Source organism: Opisthorchis viverrini, assembly GCF_000715545.1.
Source record: "Opisthorchis viverrini unplaced genomic scaffold opera_v5_328, whole genome shotgun sequence".
In the NCBI taxonomy this organism is placed as follows: Eukaryota; Metazoa; Platyhelminthes; class Trematoda; order Opisthorchiida; family Opisthorchiidae; genus Opisthorchis; species Opisthorchis viverrini.
This window is the reverse complement of record NW_008751981.1, coordinates 67,174-89,816: the sequence shown is the minus strand read 5'-3', so window position 1 is coordinate 89,816 and position 22,643 is coordinate 67,174. Positions and strand designations below refer to the sequence as shown.

At 47.8% G+C, this 22,643-nt stretch overlaps 1 protein-coding gene across 1 annotated transcript in view; it reads left to right on the top strand.

The window, feature by feature from the left end:
* Window positions 1-7,061: 7,061 nt before the first annotated feature.
* Window positions 7,062-22,643, top strand: part of T265_09986 (hypothetical protein) — a gene marked incomplete at both ends in the record, with an annotated part of 45,400 nt that continues 29,818 nt past the window's right edge. The window contains 2 exons of the mRNA XM_009176223.1: window positions 7,062-7,598; window positions 18,134-18,228. Of these exons, the coding sequence (XP_009174487.1) occupies window positions 7,569-7,598; window positions 18,134-18,228 (125 nt within the window). The remainder of the gene's footprint in view (window positions 7,599-18,133; window positions 18,229-22,643) is intronic.

The following is a 22,643-nucleotide window of genomic DNA, read 5'->3' as shown; positions in this document are numbered from 1 at the left end:
GAAGGAATCCGGTGTGAGACCGCAGCAATTTTTCGTTCAGTGAGTGATTCTAGTGAAAGCAGATCACGGATCAGATAAGGTGGATAACAGCCAAACAAGGCGTCCAAAATAAATATTGCCGATGGCCAAAGTTTGGAAAGACGAGTGAATGGGATGAGATCAGTATAGCCTGGTGAGTTTGAGGAGACTTCGTATAGGAAGTTGTACAATTATATGGAGAGGGAAAACTTGACGCTCACCGTACCAGATAAGAAGTGACCGGGTCTACGTATGTAAATAACCACTGTTCCTCACACCGTCCATTTTCCACACAATCCCCGGTACCCATAAATCCCGCATTCCGCGCTTTTTCTGACTGCAACATTACGCTCATGCCTGATGGAATGCCACCCACCAGTTGGGAATAAATATTATCATTATTACTATTAAACGAGTTGTGCAGTACCATAATCTGTGAATTAAACTGAATGTGAAAGAACAATCCCCGAAGCATTGCAATCAGCTTCAGTCAACAAGTGGTGCATGGCAGAAAAGTCTTTATCCACTAGCCTTGTATCCTGCTTGTGCCACCCTTTGGAGTGGTAGGTATTTGTGAGTTTGTTTGGTTAAAGAAGTGGACTGTGGTGCAGTGCAACCCAAAATATGACGTCTTTTGATATAATTAAAAATACTATTAGTGACTTAAGATTGTACGTGTTGGGGGGCACACTAAGGGATTTATAGTGATTCTCCGAATTTACACTTGGCCTAGCCTCTGGTATGAAAGCGTTCCGGTGCAACACGGTGAAGGCGAGTTAAGTTAAGCTTTGGCCGTCTGAACCACGGTGACTCAAGGCCCAAGAATACGCAACTGGAGCTGAAGGAGACAGGAGTAACTTTTTGGTGAATAAGGTTTTGGCGTTGTCAAGTGCCAGCCTACGACTTTGGGTATAAAGAAAGAGAAAGCAGGACGGAATTCCACAATTGGTCGCACACATCGCTTGTCTCCCAAAGACTAAAGGAGCGCAACACTAGAAAGCACGGCCTACGTGCTCGGGCGATCTTGAAGTAGGACCGTATCCCATACCAGGATCGTTGACCTCTGAGGAAGGGGTCACATGGTTCCTAGTAACTGTGAGTGCATCTTCAGGAACGGAGCAGCGGCAGAAATATATATCGCACTTGGAAGAAGAGAAACCTAAACTGAAGACACTTGGCCAGCGAGTCATAGAGTCTGAGTCTTGTCGGATTTGGCGGAAGGCAGGGAGGAAATGTGTAGGTGATTTTTATATCGTCCACAAAAGGAAAATGTTTTCTATACGACACGGCGCCAAATACGTAGTTAATACGCAGGAGCACAATGGGGCTAGGTACGCTCCCCTAAACGACCCCAATGGTGACCGACAGTGGGATGACTGTTCGTCATCAATCTGTTATCTGTGTTCTGTCGTATAAGTATGAGGGTAACCACTGAGGTAAGGATCCGGAGATGCCGACAAAACTAAGTTTCTTCAGCAAGGACAAATAAAGAATTCACTTAGAAGCCTCTTGTATCTAAGTAGACTGTCACAATGGAGTGCCTGGCGCCGTAAACTGACGCGGAAGTCTCAAATGAAAGAAGCTGCCAGTCGTTGAGGGCTCTCCGAGAATGGAATCCGTGCTGTCGAAATGGTCATTGAGACACACTTGTCCGCCTCCCATCTTGGCGGTTTCGAGATCAGGTTTTTATCTGCTGGTAGAGTTTTGCCACGTGGGAGCCCGGTTTGCGAGTGCCTTTCACTTTTGGGGGACGAAGCTTTTTCGCGTGGCGAAAATTTCTACCATTGCTACTTGTAGGTCTTTCAGTCTCGTCTTTTGGACGATCAAAATTGCTGTTGCTCACAGATTAAAGAAAATCTTGGATATGTTTGTTTTTTGGGCACTGTGAGATCCAGGCGTCTACGGAGCAGTCAGATGTGTGCAGCAAATGATGTATTGAGGGCTGACAGGAACTGGTTCTACAGACAAACTGATTAGTAACCCCCATGAATTAAGCAAACGTACAATCAATAATGACGCAATCAGCAGGAGCAGAAAATGGTCACTGACAAAGCAGGGGTTTCTAGAAGCAACAAAAAGTAAACACCAAACGATGCACAAACATACATATAAGCGCAGTCTGATAGTGTGAGTGGGTTGTATAGAGAGAACGGCACAGAAATCAGTACGTCTGGGATGTGAGGAACTGTCCTTCGGTCGGTATTGCGACGCGGCTGCTCGCGTCACGTGACAAGTCAGATTGCGCGGTTTCGTCCGCTTAAAACGATTCTCGCCAAAAGCTGTCTGACAGATGCGGTACATGTGTGATACAAAATAATAAACCGTTCCGGGCATCAGGTGCGTTTGCCTACCGTCCGCGAACTCCGGGTTGGATACCCGGCCGGTCCACTTTTCCGTCGGAGTGGAAAATAAGTACAATCCAGACGAACTTGCAAGCAATGACCAACAGACAACAAAATATTGGCATCAGTTACTGAGGAGTAACCAGACCCTGAGTAGGAATGAAACACGAGGGAAACAAGCAGCGAGGTAACAAAACGACATCATAATAAACAGGTATATGTCACGTTACTTATGAGTAGTCAGATACCAAGAAAAATTACCGCTGGTCACCATTGATTCGCAGGATGCATCAACTGGCACTTTAGCGCGGTTTGATCTGAAAGGTCTCTCTGTGAGGCCCTGAGCGCTGGGTGGCAGCACCGAGAATCAGTTCTTTTTTGGCGCTCCCATGAGGTTCATTTTCGCAGAGGACTGCGCCTTGAAGCAGCCGACAGTTTTCTGAGTTGGCGAATCTTACGTGGCCTTTTTGGCTGCAGTGGCCCTTTTTTCGTGTTTTTGTCGACACCCAAGTCGCCCCTGGTCAGCATGGCCAACTGGGTGTACGAGGGATTTTTCCATTTGCTGTGGCAAGGTTTTTGCCCTGGCTGTCAAGGTCCCGCGCGACAAATGTGTATACAGTCAAAGAGTCCATTGAGTGGAGCTGGGGCCTCGCACTTTCACATTCTCAGTGGTTGTACGGCTCTTACAGCATTCTTCGATGTCAAGGCCAACACATCTGGTTGGTTTGTTGGTAGGTTTCGGCGCTTGTCTTCGCACGTCTGACTCAGTCCAGCTCAGAAGTTGTGACTTGAGTGTACAGTTCACTGTGGCCTGTTACGGAAAGAAGCGTTGATAGCCTTACGTACTTTGAGCGCTGCGTCCACGTGGGGTTTACCTCCTCCAAAGAATTGTTGCCTTTGGCAGCCGAGGGGTCTGTGGCGGTTGAATAGAAACTGCTATCCGGAGTTACGGCCGGTTGCGTCAGCCTGCTATCAGGGGCACAGAAGACTATAACTACAATTGGCTTTACCATAAGTTTGGGGTCGGCTGAACTGAGGCCAACTGAAAAACTGCTTCGCACCTCTCCCCTAGAACTGCCTTGGTCCAACTTTCGCCCCTCTGGTTGGCGATCCTAAGAGAGGCGCCTGAACGTTGGGTTGGTTTTTTGGATGCAAACGGCCCGCTACAAAATCTTCTGCACGGCAGATTGGGAGGAAAGGGCGACCAGGTGCCCAAGTGTTCGCTTGCTTCCTGTCTGGCGTAACCAAGTCGCGTTGAAGCGATTCGTGGTCGAGACACTACCAATGATCGACTGAGCCTGCTTTGTTGGCGAGATTTCTCGGTAAAGTGACCGCCAGATGATCAAACGGCTCTCCCTTAGGCACCTGTCCATTAGACACGTCGTGGATGTCTTTATTGCCGCATCCGAAAGCTGGATGACCTTCTTCGCAGCCAGCGGACCCGGTGGTTAACGCAAGGTACTCCTTCAGCGCAGAAATTTTTTTAACAATTTTCGTCCAAGTAGCTGCGTTCTTTGGGTTTGCATTATCCAGAGGTTTAGGAAGAAGCTCCGGTTTCGCGTCGAATATTCCGATTAGTGCGGAACATTCGCACTGATCTCTCTGAAACAGCGTTGGGGATTTGGTTTCGTTCTTGATGGCTCTCTTCTTAGTTGCGAAAATCATTGCACTATTATTGTGAGTTAACTGGCGCAGACAAATGGATCAGCAGAGTGAGCCAATTGGCTTACCTGGTCGTACTGTGAAATCTTGAATTTAAAGTGGTACTATGCTTTGCAGGTGTGGCATAGCATACTGTGTCTTAAGTTCGACGGATAGCTGTTTCGCCCACAGCTGTTGTGGATCATCAATGCAGCCATCGAGCAGCCTGTATTGATTAGTGTCATGATTGAGACTGGGCGCAAAATCGGAGATAAATGAAAAATGACAGAGGCTGTCGCCTAAACGTTATGTTAGGGTTAGAGAATTCCGCAAAGACCCGTATGAGCTCCGTAAATAGGTCGAACGGTAGAAGAATTCTTTTCCAAATTTCCACGAGGAAAAACGAAACCAATTTCGAGTCCTCGCTTGGCGTGGTCTACCTTGGCCCGTCGAGTCCCCTGAAGATGACCAATTCCTAACACGAACCCTTAAGAAAGTCTCCTCCAACTACCATTTCACGCATCCCCCGCTGGTAGGTGACTTCAACGTTACAAAGGGCACCTGGACGGAGCTCCAGCGCGTCGGATACGTGTGCTTTTTGCTACGGCGCTGCTTGAAGTCGTTCAAAAGACACTTCGACGATCAGGTAATAATTAACGCTCTACTGAGACATAGCGACCACTGTGTGCTGACCTTTGATTTCATCTGCTATTGGGCCAGGAATCCTGAACCACAAAAGTGGTTTCGAGACTTCTGCCGTGCAGACTTCTCAGGAATGCGCATCTTTATTGGACAAGTCACAATGGGGCCAGCTCCAGTGGAAGAACTATATAGGACCATTGTCCAGAAAGTTCACGAGGCTGATGCGATGTTCGTCCCATAATGATCAGCACACAGTCAGCGAGCCGCAAGCTGCCTTAAATGATTCGGCGTCTTCTGGAAAAGAGGTCCCGACTTTTTTCGAAAACTCGACTGCATGAGATACAGAAGATTCACTGGCATTTCGTAAAGTGGGGAAGCGCCGCAAATCAGAAATCAGCCAATGGAACATTCGAAAACCAGCCACCGTCCTGGAGTTCGCTCGAAAAAAAACGTACCGTACAAATGCATGAAATATCGCCGCCGAAACAAGCCTACGAATTCTCCTTGGAGGACAGGAACGGAGAAACCACGAGCGGCCCATAAGTGGTATCTGAGGTTTACATAGAACAATATGCGTGTCTATATTCAGCACCAGCGTCCTCGTCACATCCACTCTTGTCGAGGTGGAACTACGAACAGCCTCTTACCGACTTGGTCTTTACGGTGGAGGACATTCGTCAACTCTTGTACAAGATCAATCCATTCTGCGCGTTGAGGCCTACGGGGTCCATCCAAAGATCTTGAATGAAACGTCTTCTACACTGGCAAATCATTTATACCTGGTGGTTCGTCAGTCGCTTGACGAAGGCCGCCTTCCCTCTGCTTGGAAGGAAGTGATTGTCACGCCAATCTACAGAACTGGTGACCGATATCGTTTGGCAGCTACAGGCCTATGAGCCTCACTAGCGTGTGGTGCAAGGTGATGGAACGCATTCTGAAGCGAGCTATCCTAGATCATCTCACTTTCAGCAGCCTGATATATCCAGCTCAACCTTGATTTCTCCCAAACCGCTCATGTTCATGTTTATGGACAGCTTAACCCAAGCCAAGGACGAAAGACTCGTATCGGACGTCATATTTTTCGACCTCTCAAAAGCGTTTGATAGGGTCCCACACATTCCGATGCTCCACAAACTTGAGTTTTCCGGGGTTCAAGGGAACTCCTTCACTGGGTCAGGGCGTTCCTATCAGACAGATCATTCCGAGTGAGAGTAGGCTCGACCTACTCTTCTCCAGCGCTGGTCTCCATTGGAGCTCTTCAAGGCTCCGTTCTGGGACCACTGCTATTCCTGATCACCACTGCTATCCCGATCCACGTCAACGGCCTTCCAGATCTTCTTGCAAGTCCACGTCCACTTTTTGCGGAGGACTCGAAATCCTTGAGTTCCAATGCCAGTGCCCTCCAAATGGATGTAGACGCTGCAAAGAGATCGTCGCTCGAGTGGCACCTTCCTCTGAATGACGTAAATTGCGGCCAGATATCATTTGGAGGAGAACCAGTGAATGCTTTTGTTATGCATGGTGAAAAGGGACCAGAAAACATCATGAGGATAGACGCCAAAAGGATTTGGACATCTAGCTCCCCTCAAACTTGTCCTTCCCACCGCTCCATGAGAAATCGGTCCAAAAGGCATTCACCATTTTATGCGTGATCCGATGCATCTTCTCCCCCGTTACTCGCATGGACTTCCAAATACTCTATGACCCATACGTCGGACCGCTCCTGGAATACGTCAACCAAGTTGTCCGCTCAGGACGCACGAAAGACGTCACCCTCATTGAGCGTGTCCAGCGAGCCACCATGAGAACGATTTCCGGCCTCAAATCCGTGGACTACGAAACGCGTCTTGCGATGCTCGATCTCTTTCCCCTGGAGTACCGTCACCTCCAAGGGGACCGAATTCTCGCTTACGCCCTGCTTGAACAAAGCTTGGCCAACAGGTTTTTCACCGTTGACCCAGCAAACATACTGTGAGGACATAATGAGATTTTCAAGCCCAGAGCGCACACATTTTTTCTCATTTCGGATAGCAGCCGTGTGGAATGACCCTCCTCCGACGGTTGTCCATGCTCCTTCTAGAAACCTGTTCAAAGCACTACTACACATTTATTTATGCGAATCCTCGCGCTGGCAAGCATACTGCCCCACGCTGAGAACATAAAGAGCAGTGCTACATCCCTTTTTCACTTGTGCCCTTGAGGTGAACGACAGCCGCTGAGCGACAAGAACAAAACCGACCTGGGAAAATTGGGCAAAAACCTCGATCCTGTGTGCCAATCCGTGAATTCGTGATTTCTCACAATCCGTCACTGCCGCGAACTGACCTTAGCGTCCTGGTAGCGGCATCTGTGAATTTTGGCGTTTCGCTTCTTAGTCATGGTTTGTTGATTTCGTGATCATAAGATATCCGTTGTTGCAGAATATATTTCAGTACAATGGCTCTGCTGTTGTTGCAATGGCAGGAGAAAATTGTGTTGCGATTGCTTCGGATCTGCGCTTTGGAGTTCAGCTACAAACAATTAGCACCGATTTTCCTAAAGTTCACCAGCTAGGACCTCGATTGTTTGTTGGTTTTGCTGGACTGATGACGGACAACGAGACAGTGTACGCTTGCGAACAAAGTGTGATTTTTTTAAACAGTTTTCAGCGTCTTCAGTTTCGAAAAAACGTTTATGAATTACGGGAAAACAAGTCGATCAGACCGAAGACGCTAGCAACCATACTTGCCAATTTACTTTACGAACGAAGGTAACTTGTGAGTCACATAACACGCCAGGTTTGGATCATATTTTGTTGAGCCTGTTGTAGCTGGCTTAGATCATATCACTGGCACACCGTACATCGCTTCAACGGACAATATAGGGTGTATTAGCGAGCCCGAAGATTTTGTTGTTGCTGGAACCTCCACCGAACAGTTGTATGGAATGTGCGAAACCCTGTGGCAAAAGAAGATGGTGAGTTTCCTCCACTTTTATTGTTCAGTTGTCATTGTTCGTTTTCCTTCCTATCCGAAATGATCCCTTTGTTGACCTCTTAGTGGTTGAAAGCCTCGCCATGATGAATAAGAAAACTGATTCAAAGGATAGCTGGCTGACATATCATGCTGTTTCGCACTTTGGTTTTTTGTGTGATAGGTGGTTTCAGGCGAAATGTCAGGATCTAATTGATGTTTCAGCCCTGTGTAAATCGGGTTCCGAAATCCTTACAACACGGTGTCGCGATCACTATTTGCAGCCTTCGAAAGAAGAGGACAGCGTGGAATCTGCGGGAAAGCTGGATATTTGAGGACCTTCCTGTTTCAGCGCTCCATGCTATAGGCATGACAGCAAAATTGGTGCGCGTTTATTGAGATCAATGTGCGTTTGTGCGGTCAAGGGGAGCTAGCCAAGACGCTCTCGTCAACCCTATTCATTCTTCGTGAATGTGCGAATCCGGTGACTCATATATACCTCTCATATATACCGCTCATATACCTCTGCGTTGTTCTCCACTTCAGAGTGCCAGGTATTTTTATTCTTTTCTATTGGTTCGAACAAACTTGAAAGTCACACTTCGCTCATCGAAGATGGTGCCGTATTCTGAAGGAGCTGCTGGTCATCTCCATCGTACGCGTGGGATGAATGGCGAAAGTTTCCGGATCTTCAAGGACCTTTTGCTAATCGTCGCGTTGAATGGAACGCGCTCTGTATTGCGAAGATTGGCCGGGATGGTTGGCTGGCGAAATATTCGCTCCCCTCTTTCACTGTCGTGGTTCCAGAGGCGGTCCCTGGTTCCAACTTAATTCTTCATGTACACCGACCAACAAATTTCCTCCCAGACCCACTAAAATATTTGAGATCCGGCACAGGTTTTTAGAAGGTCTCATCTTCAAACAACAACACAATTGTCGCTGATACGTCACTGCCGTACGGCCAAGAATTTTACTTGTGTTCAAAGACATAAGGAGATAAGTGGTGTGCCAGGGATCTGGAACCAACCTACTGCAAGTAAGCTGAGGTACCTACATCCCCAAACTCCCAGTCAACCTGAAAACTGAAAGCACGGCTTCTCTGAAATCGACTAGCCTGCGAGATGGCTCAGTGGTTAGAACGCGAATTTACTGACGGGAAGGTCCGTCGTTCGAACCTGACCTCCGCCTCTCGACTCCCCCCGTCTAGGTGTGAACATCCTGGCTGTATCCTGGTCCTCGTGCCTCCTTCGGGTGGCATGGCAGCTAGGCACCGGAAGGGTGCTACAGCTGAACGCTTTTTTTTCTACAGAAGACAATGCTCATCCCGGTAACCAGTATCCCGGTATGGGTTGTACAAGGCAAAGCCACCGCGGCTGGTGGACGTTTTCTCTGCATTTGAAATACATGATGAAGGACCAAATACCCGTTTTCTATTTACCTCGTCACACATTGGCTTATCCTTGTGAGTCCAAACTGAACTCTGAGTTATCGGTGGTGCAAACATTTGAACAAGCTCCAGATCGTCTGTCCGCAAAGATCATGCCTCAGCATACGACACCCCTTACTCCGACCTGGTGCACACCCCTCGAGACCCTACAATATATCTCTTAAACGCCACTATTGACGGAAATCGTCGAACGTGATTGGAACCCTTTTCTTTTCATCGGGGATTGTGAAGGGAGCTATGCGTTGTTTGACCTCCCCTGATTCGTCTCCACCCTTCACATATTTGTCCGAAAAAACCTTTGAGGAATCGGTCGATTAACATAGGCAGTACGTAGTCAATTCAACTTAACCTGTGAAATACGATCGGTTCACCTATCGTGGGCGAGTTATCTCTTCCGAAAACCATACGACGCACTTCCGCATTGCTGATCCGGTGTTTCCGCCAGACTCGGAAGACATTGATGGTCAAAAGTGGAAATATTTCAGTTCCTCAACGCGTAGCGGCCAGTTATCTGACCCGTATAGTAATATGGAGCCTACCGCAGCACTATAAATGTGATCCTTGACTGATCCGGTGTTCCGCCAGACTCGGAAGACATTGATGGTCAAAAGTGGAAATATTTCAGTTCCTCAACGCGTAGCGGCCAGTTATCTGACCCGTATAGTAATATGGAGCCTACCGCAGCACTATAAATGTGATCCTTGACGGATACGTTGATGTCACGCCTCCGCCACAGACGATGCAAATTCATCATCGTCGACAGTATGACATTAGTGTTCAACACCGATGCGTCACTGCCGTACAACCATGATTTATTTGAAAGCCTAATTGTGAAGGAATGAATAAAGTTAGATCGTGAATGGACTTAGTGCAAGCTTACTACAATAATTTCGAGACCCCTACACCTCCAAACACTCACTCGGGCAATCTGGATAGAAACTGACAACCAGAACGCCACTGACATCGGTTGGCAGCCATATCTTGAAGTGTCCAACCGGGAGCAGTGGGAATCATGCAGTTCCCATCCTAGAAGGCGAGTAGCACCGATAGCACCCAAACGTTTCGTAATCTCCCTCATACCTCTCTGTCAGGTCAAGGTTTTGCCACCTCTCTGCTTCCGCCACTGTGATTTGGGTATGGAAAACAACACTCTCTTGGGCAAACGATGGTTAGGCATACGCAACACATGTCCCAACCAACACGGCTTCTGGTGCTGGACATATTCTTCAATGGAAGTACCCGGTGCACAACTCAAAACTCGTTTTCTAATTGCCCCCTTACGGATACGTCGACACCAACCCACACGAGCCACGGTTCTGAGACAACGATTGTCGAACACTTGAAGACATCTCAGTTCCACTGCTCGGTTAGGTGAGGATACCCTATACCTAATACAGAGACGCGCCGAATGTTGTACGGGGGATGTAACTCTTCCACGAAAGATCATCTCTTCACACTCCATAGGTTGAGCCGTGTGCGTTGTATGCCTGGGGAATTCGTCCCCGTAGGGCTCTCTTCGCCAAGCTCAGTGGAATGAAGACGATTCAGAGGCGATCAACCCATAGCAACGAAGTGTGAAAATCTTTCATGTACGGAAGGTTTTGGAGAGATCACCGTATACTCACGTCCGGAAGTCCGAGAATACAAAGAGCTTATAGTGTTCACAAACTTCCGGGGCGTTCCTTGGTGGGCAAGCTTGTCAAGAAGAGCAGACCGGTCACCCGAATCAAATGCGCCTTGGAAATCCAGGAATACTAGAATTGTGGGTCGCTGGTACGTGTGGCGTTGTTCTAGCATCTGACGGAATGTGAAGATTTGGTCAACGCTCTCTCTCTCAGGCCATAATTTCGCTTTCTGGTCTCGATTCGGTGTCTCACGAGTCACCGTAGGGCGACGAAGCACAACGCAGATTCGTGCATTGACATCACCTGTTACACCACAGTCAGAAGTAGTACAGCTTCCAAGATACGTAAAACGCTCCACAATTTCCAGTACCTCTCCATGGATTATAAGTGGCCTGTTCAGTGACTGGATGTCGACGAGCATGACCTTTCACTTCGTGGGTGCAAAGTGCATACCAAAGGTCTTTGGTCAGTCAATAAAAACACCTGCGCCTTCTCTTCGAAGATGAAAATGATGTCGTCTGCATATTTAAGATCGACAAGGTTTTTGTCACAGGCTATTTGAACACCAGGGTTTTCGAGACCTTCAAGCGTTCATCTCATGATTTCATCGATCACGAAGTTAAAAAGGAATGGAGAGAGTGGGCATCCCTGATGGACACGCTTCATGTACGGAAGGTTTTGGAGAGATCACCGTATACTCACGTCCGGAAGTCCGAGAATACAAAGAGCTTATAGTGTTCACAAACTTCCGGGGCGTTCCTTGGTGGGCAAGCTTGTCAAGAAGAGCAGACCGGTCACCCGAATCAAATGCGCCTTGGAAATCCAGGAATACTAGAATTGTGGGTCGCTGGTACGTGTGGCGTTGTTCTAGCGTCTGACGGAATGTGAAGATTTGGTCAACGCTCTCTCTCTCTCAGGCCATAATTTCGCTTTCTGGTCTCGATTCGGTGTCTCACGAGTCACCGTAGGGCGACGAAGCACAACTGACGCCAACAGTCTCGTTACAACCGGAGTCAAGCTGATCCTCTGTGGTTACCACACTCATTACGCGCCCCTTTTTTGAAAATGGGCACTATCACCGATTCTCCCCATTTGTCTGGGGCAGACTCCTTTTTCCAAGTGCAAGCAAACAGATCGGACAAGCGCTGGCTGAAGACTTCACCCCCGTCTTTGAACAGTGCGGGTGGAAGCTCATCGGGACCGGGAGCTCGGTGGCGCTTGAGAGAACATATGCAGTCGTAAACCTCCGAGGCCGTAGATGGTTCCACGTTCACCGTCCAGGGTTCTACGTCAACTGTAGGCTCCAGATGAGTAGCAGCGGGTGGCCACGACAATGGTTGTCCGAAGTATTCGGCCCACCGGTCGAGGCGTTCTTTATTCTTCACAAAAACTGCTCTAGCCTTCCCAATCCGGATAAAATATCATCTTTCATGAGACCACCGGGACTGAGACAGCTACCCAAATAGGCAAACTTGTCTACTACCTCGATCAGCAGATATGAGTTTGGGGTTCGAGCCCAAGTCTTGTAGTATCACTTTACACTCTGCGGACTTAAAGCGCACGCCAAATTGTGGGGCAGAATTATTTAGATTACTTGATATTGTTCGCATTACCACGGCGTCAAATCCAAGAAAAGCTATATCGTCTGCATACTCGATATCTGTAAGCGGATGCCCGGGTGCACTTTGATCTCACGGGCGTTAGAAGCTAGTGGTGAACCTTCTATCGAATTGTTCAGTTGTATCACCCTTCCGATGCCTAAATGCCATGCCACCCGAAGGAAGCATGAGAACCGGGATACTGCCAGGTTGCCCAAGTCTAAACAGGGGAAGTCAAGAGGGGGTTTGAACCACGGACCTTGCGGTCAGTAAATTCGCGCTCTTACCACTGAGCCATCTTCTATACTCATAACAAATGCGAAGTTGAAGATGAAACGTAAAGAAAGACAGCTGTGTCTGACATTGATGCGGTGAACTGAGAGCTTCCCATAGACCTTCAAGCGCCCGCGGGTGTTGGAATATACAGCACCTTAAGGGGGTCGGGCATCTATGGGGGCACCTTTGCTCCACAGACGCTGACATGGTGTCTGACGATCCACAGAGTCAAGGCAACTTTAATTTGGGGAAAACAACAATTGTTGGTCGCTGAAAGTAGTGCCTTCGTTACAGAATCCGTCGAAAGGTGAAATTATGACCGATGCAGCCTCTTGCAGGACGGAATCCAGCTTGATGTTCGCGGATATGTTTCTCCCTGTGTTCAGTCAACATAAGACCAGAGAGCACCTTCGATACCACGGCCACCAGGTTGACGCCGCGGTGGTTTTTACACAGCTTCCGCATACCTTTTTCGAACATGGGAATAAGTGCCGACGTGCCCCATCCTACGGTATTGGTTTACTGTAAAAAGTCTGAGGTAGCCCAAGATGAACGCCATTGTTGAATTATAGCTCTCCACCGGTTGTTGGTGTCCAGGAGATCCAACTAGGTATACGGTTGTTTTGCAGTTAGTGTCCGCGATGCAAACGTTTGTGCTGAAAGTTCGTGCTGACCGGATAAAGTTGATCAGCACACAACTGGAAGAGTCGCCCTCCGATATCTGTGCGAGGAGTACGGACTCCGGGTCGACCACCCAAATGTGATTCCAAGGAACTCGGACGATTTACGTGGGCATTCACATCGCCTGCAAGGAACACAGTATCGGTGCTTGTTGCTTGACGAATGAGTCTGGATAAGCCCTCATAGAAAGTATCCTTCTCAGCATCAGCGCTGCAGTCCTTTGGGGCGTAAGTTGACACTACACGCAGGCATTGTTTTTTGTGTGGCGTAGTGAGTTTGGTCAAGCTGGATAACCGGACGGCGCAAAGATGACTGTTCACTGTGATCGAATACAGCAAAGTGCGTTTAGCTCTGGGGCTGATTCATCGCTTCTGGATCACCGTACACACAGAGAAATGTGAAAGAGCTGAATTCGTCATTGGTGTTCTGAGATGCATGACCACGCTTTGGTATTGTGTGCGTGCTTCGAAGATGCAGCACGTATCAATTTTTAGGGGAGTATAGGGTTTCAGAGAGCATTGCATGCTTTCCGATTTGACATAGAGTGCATAATTCGAAGACCTGTATGTAGAAGGCTCGTGTGGACTTAGCAAAGTATTGTTCCTTTAATTGTCATTAGGCAGCAGTCAGTATAAGGCCCATCGGTCATATCGGTGACAGTCAAATGACTCAGCAAGGTTCGCTTTTGTGGTGAGAAGGGGGGGATATAGATGGACACAGAACTGTTCAGGCAAATGTTACTTCCCGATTGCCCAGACCAAGCAAAGGGGTTTGGTTGGAGTACTCCGCCTCGAGCCTTTGACTCAAAAGTCTGACCCGCAAGGTATCGGGAGATAGGGTTTTCATTGGGATCCCTGTCTGCAGCCGATGACTCAATAGTCGGACCTGCTCAGCTGCGGGGTGTCTTCTTAATCCGAGAGCGCAGGGAATAAGGCATTACTGTCTCACTCCTAATGTGGCTGCACGCATGAATATAGACATTCTGGTCGCCTTGGGGCGACACCTTACTGCCTTCTTACTCCAGTCGCAGAGAGCAGTACGACTTTACCTCTAAACCGACTCTTAGTGCGGGATCTCGCTGCTCTTTGTCTGACTTCTCCCATTTAGCCTTTCTGGCATGGTTGCACCTTGTGGAACGAACTTCCAGCCAGTGTAGCCTGCGGTATCATTGCACCAGTCACGCTCGACCACCGCGTCAATGTGGCAGCTTTGGGTCGGGATGAAACTTACTGCCATTGGAGCTACTGCAACCTAGGTGTATAAGATTCTGCCCCAAAACCCCTGCTCCTCCTTGACTTGCAAGAATTCGGAGGCTGCACATCCCAACGCGGGATTTTGTAAGTGCAAAGTACATGCCTGTAGATGGTAGGATGTCGATTGTCAGTTTATTGCACACTCTTGAGCATTGACTTCGTCTTCATATGTCAGGAAGATGTCTGCGTGTTCCAAATCGACAAGGTCCTCACTAGCTACTATTTGAACACCAGGGTTTTCAAAGCCGTCGAATGTTTGCCTCCTTATTTCATCGGGGACAAACTTGAACAAAAATCAAGAGTGAACATCCTTGCCTGACATCAGTGTTTGTAGGGAGGCTTCCCGTACACCTACGCTCCAGGAGGTGTGACTGTTAGGACCAAATTTTGTTCACAGATATCTGGTAGGTCCCCCACTGACATTTCTGTAACATCTGACGGAGTGTGAAGTTGTAGTCGATGCAGCCCCAAATGGAAAATTAATCATTCTGCCGCATGCTTTGTTGGCGTCCAGTTGCAATGTTACCCGAAGGGATTATGAGATCTGAGATACTACCAGGCTGTCCAGAACCGGCTTGTCCGTGGTTTGGGCCCGATTTCTCTTGTCTACGATTGGGTAACCTGACAGTTTCCAGGCCATGTGCTTCCTTCGGGTGGCATGGTAGCTAGGCACCGGAAGAGTGTTACAGCTAAACAACTTGGGACGACCTGGTCGGAAAAGGTGTGTGCAAGTGTACGTATGTTTGGCTGTCCAGATCATCGCTGCCTACAGCAGCAAATAGTGTGAAATATGGAGCAAGATGGCTCAGTGTTTGGGGTGCGATCACTGGAAAGTTTGTGGTTCGAACTCGATCTCTGCCTCTCGACTTCCCCTATATAGGCTTGGGCAACCTGGTAGTATCGTATTCCTCGTACTTCCTTTGTGTGGAATGACAGCTAGACACAGAAATGGTGTTATGGCTGAACGATTATTTTTTAGTGTGAAATGCAAGTTGCTTCAGACACTTACTCAGCTTCAAACCGCGTACCAAGTTACGGTAGTTCCAGCTGCTATAATTTCTTTCATTCAGAATAAGAGACAATAAGATTATGACAATCTCTCATTGTAGACGACGATCCAATCAATGCACTGAGGTTGACTTGTTCTGTTTTCCTATATGGTAGGTAGTGAGGTAACTGAGAACTGAAGGCATTAGTGAATTGGAGATAGCTCAGTGTTTAAGGCGCGGACTTATTGACCAAGGAATCCGTCGCTTGAACTCAACCTCTACACTCTAAGTGCCGTCGTTTAGGCTCGGCAACCTGGCAGTATTTCAGCTCCCGTGTTCCTTTCAGGTGGCGTGGCAGCTATGCACCGAAGGGATGTTATAGCTGACTGAAGATCATAGTTTCGATATAATAGTATCTGTCCGGGTCATTATCTGTTGTCAATTTGTTTATCTCGTCGAGTTGACCGTTGAAGATTTTCACACTTCGTTGCTATGGGTTGATCGCCTCTGAATCGTCTTCATTCCACTGAGCTTGGCGAAGAGAGCCCTACGGGGACGAATTCCCCAGGCATACAACGCACACGGCTCAACCTATGGAGTGTGAAGAGATGATCTTTCGTGGAAGAGTTACATCCCCCGTACAACATTCGGCGCGTCTCTGTACTAGGTGTATGGTATTCTCACCAGACCAAGAAGCGGAACTGAGATGTCTTCAAGTGTTCGACAATCGTTGTCTCAGGACCATGGCTCATGTGGATTGGTGTCGACGTATCCGTAAGGGGGCAATTAGAAAGCGAGTTGTGAGTTGTGCATTGAATGTATGTGTGAAGAATGTGTCCAACACCAGAAGCCGTGTTGGTTGGGACACGTGTTGCCTATGCCTAATGGTCGTTCGTAGAAGAGAGTACTGTTTTCCATGCCCAACTCAGAGTGGCGGAAGCAGAGAGGTGGCCAACCCTTGACCTGACAGAGGGGTGTGAAGGAGATTACAAAACGTTTGGGTGCTGTCGGTGCTACTCGCCTTCCAGGATGGGAACTGCATGATTCCCACTGCTCCCGGTTGGACACTTCAAGATATGGCTGCCAACCGATGTCAGTGGCGTTCTGGTTGTCAGTTTCTATCCAGATTGCCCGAGTGAGTGTTTGGAGGTGTAGGGGTCTCGAAATTATTGTAGTAAGCTAGCACTAAGTCTCTTCTCCATTCACCTTTATTGTTTCGTTCAGAATAATGCTTTCAAATAAATCATGGTTGTACGGCAGTGGAGCACCGGTGTTGAACACTGATATCATACTCTCTGTGATTGTGATGAAGATCTCAATCAGCAAACTGCCTCGGGGACTGAACGCAGGGTCTTTTGCAGACGTCAACTACGTCTGTGAACCATACTTGGTGTCTGTGAGCGAAAGTGTGTGTGTGTGTGTGTGTATGCCGGAGGCATGTGGAGTCGTGAAACTCTCTACTTACGAAGGTTAAAACAGCTGGATGTAGTGAACCCAGGACGACATTGGTGGCAGACCTGTGAGCTTCTACGGGCGCTGTGTATACAACCTTTATAAGTAATGCTAATTTAGAATCAGAGCATACTATCACCAGACGCTGTTATATCTTCTGGCGATCGGCATTGTCAGAGGCTGGCTTCTGGTAAGTGAAAATATCAGTGAGAGTCGTAAAAGAAGAGCCGCGGTTCCAATACTTGCCGCAAAGTGCAAATATAGATGACTCATCTCCGACCGAGATCCAGCTTGACTCTCGCGAATTTGAATTCGTCGATAGTGGATCAACCTGTTCATGGCAATAACGGCGAGTGCCCAGTGTTTGACCATCGATGTCTTCGGAGCGTTGCATGAGTTTGGTGGGACCACCGTATCTGCACTGCTCAAGTACGTCGAATGGTTTTCGGAAGGGACGACTCGTCCACGATAGATGGACTGATGACACCTTACAGGTTTCACTGGCTTGGCCAAGTCCTCTGTACGCCAATCGACTAACTTCCTTGAAGGGTGAAAGCAAGACAGGGGGTTAAGCAGTGACATAGCAGACATGAGATTCATCACCAGCAACCTCAGTTGGGCTGGTCATTTCCGTCTCCTTGGATGGGGACCCGGATATGGGACACATCAGTGGTTAAAAACGTTAGACATCCCGCAGTCGCGCCGTCAGTGCTTGAATGGAGTAAACCTCAAGAGATACCCCTTCGGTAAGTGGCTACTCCTTTCGAGAGCCACTATTCGCCATTCATGGTCAGTCATGATGTAGCTCAGAATTCTCGGATAAAAGCCTTAAATCCCCCTTCCCCTTGGCTTAGCTCTTTCGGATTGTGGGGCACCATATTTCCTACTTCACATTGAAACGATCTGTATACTGAGGCCCTCTACTGGACAGACGCGTAGCAAACTACCATTAGGACCCTCACGCATTTTAGGAATGCCATAAGGTACTCGCTGAAAGAACATGAGGCTGTCTTACGTTCCCAGGTCCGTTTTATCCAATAAATCCTTCGTTGCTGGGTTTGTTTTCAGTTGTTTGGCCACACGGCAGTCATCCTTCCCCCACGGGGGCTCGTTACACTCAGACGATTTTAACCCCACAGTGGATACTGATAATCTTCCTTTGAAGCCTGTTTTTTTGTCAAACACCACGCTGACTTTTCTACACTTTTTCCGTTCCAGAAACCCGCAGAACTTTTTGAATGCATATCGCAATGCATCTTGAATGCGGTTGATCGCGATTGTTTGGCTGGTTGGGGAGCACGAGTCTATCTCATGTAAGTGTAAGATTTTTGCGCTCAGTTGAGCACCATCATCTGCCAAGTTTCACTCGTAATTTTTCGTATGTAGTTGGTGGGTCGAGAGCACGAATTTACTGATCGGAAGGTCCGTGGTTCGAATCTTCCCCTGTCCAGGCTTGGACAACCTGGCAGTATCCCAGCCCTCGTGCTTCCTTCGGATGGCGTGGAAGCTAGGCACCGTAAGGGTGTTACAGCTGAACGATTATCTTATCTTATTATTTCGGTCTGCACTCTTGAACGAACATATTTTGGGCATTGTCTAAATACTGAGTGGCCTCGGCGGAATACCGTTCTTAGCCTACTCGAGACAAGCTTTTGACGTATGTCACTAGCTGGACGAACATCGACTAACAGAAACCAGGCGCTCCGTCCCACGCATCATTCGTAATTCGGTTTGAAACATAAAAATGACACCTGTTTCCCTCTTTTTCGACACTTAGTAATTCCCATAATCTTTCTTGACGCCAATTCAACTTTGTTCTAGAAATAGGGTTCCCGCATGTATGCAATTCCCACTGCCTAACTCCATTCAAAGTAAGAAAATCCATCATCTTCTGACAAAGCTGTTCGAAACACTTACGGACAACTGAAGTTTCGCCAACACATGAAAAGGACGCTGGATGCGGTTATTTTCCTTCCCCTGTTTTGATGAAACCACCCAGGACACCCTTTCATCCCCTGAAGGTCTCCCGGTGGAGCTTCGTACTTGCGTGGATTGATTGTGTGAAGCTCTATAGGTGGCTTCATCCAATCCACACACCAAGCTCAGAAGCAATTCGATTCCCAACGGAGAAATGCTAACTACCATGAAGATGCGAAGATGATGGTATCCAATTTAACCATTGACTGGTCACACTGCATTGGTTGCGCTGGCTTGGCCACGTGCTGCGTATGCCAGTCGACCGACTTCCTCGAAGGCCTCTTTTCTCGCAACCAAGTGAAGGGCGGAAGAGAGCCAGAGGCGGTCAAACAATGACTTGGCAGCGAAGTGTGGAAGCCATTACCAGCAAACTCAGCTGAGCTGGTCACTGTCATCTTCTTGGACGGGGACCCCGAGACCGGCCACATCAACGGCTAGAGACATTGTCAGACATGGCCCAGTCGCGCCCTCAATGGCGCTCGTGGATCCAAGCTATTGCCTTCAATGCGTGACTCCCTTCCCAATACCCCCACTTGACAGCCCACTGACAATGCTGGATTTATTTATCATCTCCCGCCTGCAATGCGCAGCTACCTAACCCCCAAATCATCGGTGAACGAAACTGCGGCAGCTACAACCACTGTACGACGAGTACGCGGTTATTGCAGCTGATGATGATGATTGACAGGAAATGACAGTGGTGATGCATCGAATTGAAACGTTCCTTCAACACCGTGTGTGTGTCTGCCGATCCTTTGGCATTAACTATCATGATCGGTTATCTGGCCTACTTATTGTCTACGTCGCTTCTGTTCATTTAGGCCGAACAACATACTTCATGGCTGTTCAGCCGGCATTGGTTATTTCTAAACAATAGGCGGGCAAAACATCCTGACTTGTAACGTCACTAACATTGTTAGCCATATGCCTTTAACAGAGACCGTCAAATTGTGTTCCCATCAGGCTTCTAGACGAATAACTGAGAGTTTTAGCCCTGAGGCACACAGACACATTGCGAAATGGTACCGTGTCACATGGGAGCAGCGTTACTGCTTAAAATGATATCCCGACAACATGTTAGATAGAAACGACGCGGGACAGTCAATCTAGGGTGTCTGACTCAAAACATTCAATCTTTAGGTTCGTCCGTGCCCACAAGACTTGCTGGTGAGACCATATAGTCCTCACTCTACACTGAACCTATTTGGGCTGACAGGGTCTTAGTGTCCACAGGTTTTTCCCGGTTTGACACGAAAGATACCTAGTTCACACCTCATTTTACTGAGAGCATTTTGTCAGCCGAGATTGCTCTGCAGCGAAGGCGACAAAGCAGCTACTGACGACATTTACCAGATATTTGACGAGGATGTTTGCCCGTCTCACAATGCCGTTAGTATTGACACAAAACAATTGAAAACGAGACTACCGACCGTTTGGAGGAAGGCGTATCATGTAGTTCCTACGCACACAAAATTTACCATACCCGGTGCACATAGTTTCGCACTTTCCCCAATTTATCGATGTGCTCGCCGGTGGCTATGCTGAATTTCACTTGCGACGATAGAGCAGAACTTTCGATTCTTGGGCTAGATGGGGCCATTTGGTCGTATCCAGAAGCCATCGTTCCTTACACGTCCTCGAAACTGGTCTTTGTTTGAAATCAACTCATCTTTTTCTGTTGATGCTTTGAACCTTTCGGACAGTTTCGCTTCGGCTTTTTATGCTCAGAAGTGCCCGGCAGTGGCCAGACGTTGTTCACGGCTTTTTCAACTTTGGTTCATGTTGCAACTGAGGAAATGCATCTCCTTTTGTGCCATTCAAGTCGATAAAAGTAGGCTTTGTGATTACCACTGTTCGAGAAACAGCGAAGTATAGCGAAAATGATGAAAACTAAACATTTTCCCAAGCTTTCGAGCGAACAGCAGTACGTTTTTGAACGAACTTGGTTTGTTTTCTCCTTTCGCGTCTCGCCGCCTTGATGGTTGGTTGTAACTTCCCTTATGAAAATGTACTGCGATATTTCGAATATCGTGCCAACTGAATCATGAGGCGCCCTGTGTGCAGCACATTCAGTTGTAGAATATCCTAAACGAGAGATTCAGTTGATTCTATCGTGAAAAACCAAATTGATTTGCAAATGAGTGTATTTCTCGAGAACTTCACGTCCACCTTTCAAGCGTATCCCGATCGAGAAAGATATTAATAAGTGTAATAAGTGTGTTGTGTGCCCTGCTGAGTTTTACCGTTCTGTTTCTTGTCTTACCACACAGTGAACCGGAGCAAGTCACTATATCCGACTTGAAAATGCGAATGGACTGAACTGAAGACGCCCGGACTGGAATTCCGCACTCCCATAACCTACTTCACCGATTGTTACTGATTGCCAGTTGTGTATAAAGCGGTCATAATTTTGAAACCATGTTCTTCAACATTTATCTGGGCGGTTTTTTTTAGTATCAGTCGTTCCTGAATTTTTTCTTTGCTGCCACTGATGACACCTAGAATAGAGCATCACATAGTGGGGCTTTTACAAAAAGTCGTGGCGGGTTACGTGTGTACTGAAAGCGATAACTCGAGTGCGCCTCTGTTGAGCAGCTGGGCTACCGGTGTTTTTGCTGCCACTTCGTAGGAGAATGGCTGCTGCGAACACTGTTGAATTTTCATAGCATTACTTTTGGAATTCCACTTTATTTCGCCATCTCCCCATAGAGCGCTTTATACGGTGTGTGGATAACTGGAAGTGTTTCCCAGCGAAGTCGATACGTTGTTACCTTATCCATAACTTTCAGAAATCGGGGAATGCGAGCATCATTTTTGACGGCGCAGTAGGGTTGCTGCAGACTTAAGAGTTGATAGCAACCTTATGAGTAGTGTCCCGTCAAAAGGATGTACCGCGAAATCTTGAAAATTCTACCAGAGGAATTGGTCTCTGTGAGACACATCAATTTGAACAATACGATAAACGAGTAATCCAGGCGAGTCTCTCGCTAAGAGCGAACTAGCTTAAGGTTGCTTGTAGTCCGTGACTTATGCGTTTATTGTTCATATGTGGTGGGGTTGTGTCCAAAAAAACGAGTTCAGTCCCACCGGCTGCTTATATGTATTTGTGATTCTACCTAGTAGGCCTAACATATTCGTATTTTGCGCAGTTAATTGGCACTATGGCTCATGTTCATAATCATGAACTGCTCACCAGTTGTCGGACTATTATCCAGTCTGCAGTGAGTTGTTTTTTGAGCTCAATAGCGGGACTGCCCTGCCAGTTCGTCAGGGCATCCAGTCTGGTTCTGGACCTCGAGGGTGCAAAGGTGGTCGGTAAGCTCGGTCACGGGTCACCGCCTAGGTGGCTAACAATAGCCAGTCACAGTATGTTTGAAGACTGTTGAAGTTACGGATTGTTCACATGCATCCGTGGCACGCATCCTCGGAATATGTGCACCAAAGTTTGCGCGCACAAGAATCGCGCTGGTAAATGCGGAATTCGTGATCTTGCTCCCCCGCCAAGCTTTGTGATATCATCGAAATCCGGTCCGGCATATGAAAACTTTTGCCGGCGAATCCTGCTTCAACCTAACTGAGTGTCAAGTGGACTGTTTGGATGATGTAGCTGTAGAACATCGCCAGTGTAACAATGATATGGGCCACATTATCTCGTTTGGTGATGAAAAGTCTGCAATCCGACTGCCAAGTTCGGCAAACGAACCAGCGACAGTTTCCGGCAACTTTATTCTGGCTCGGCTCGTGCACTTCA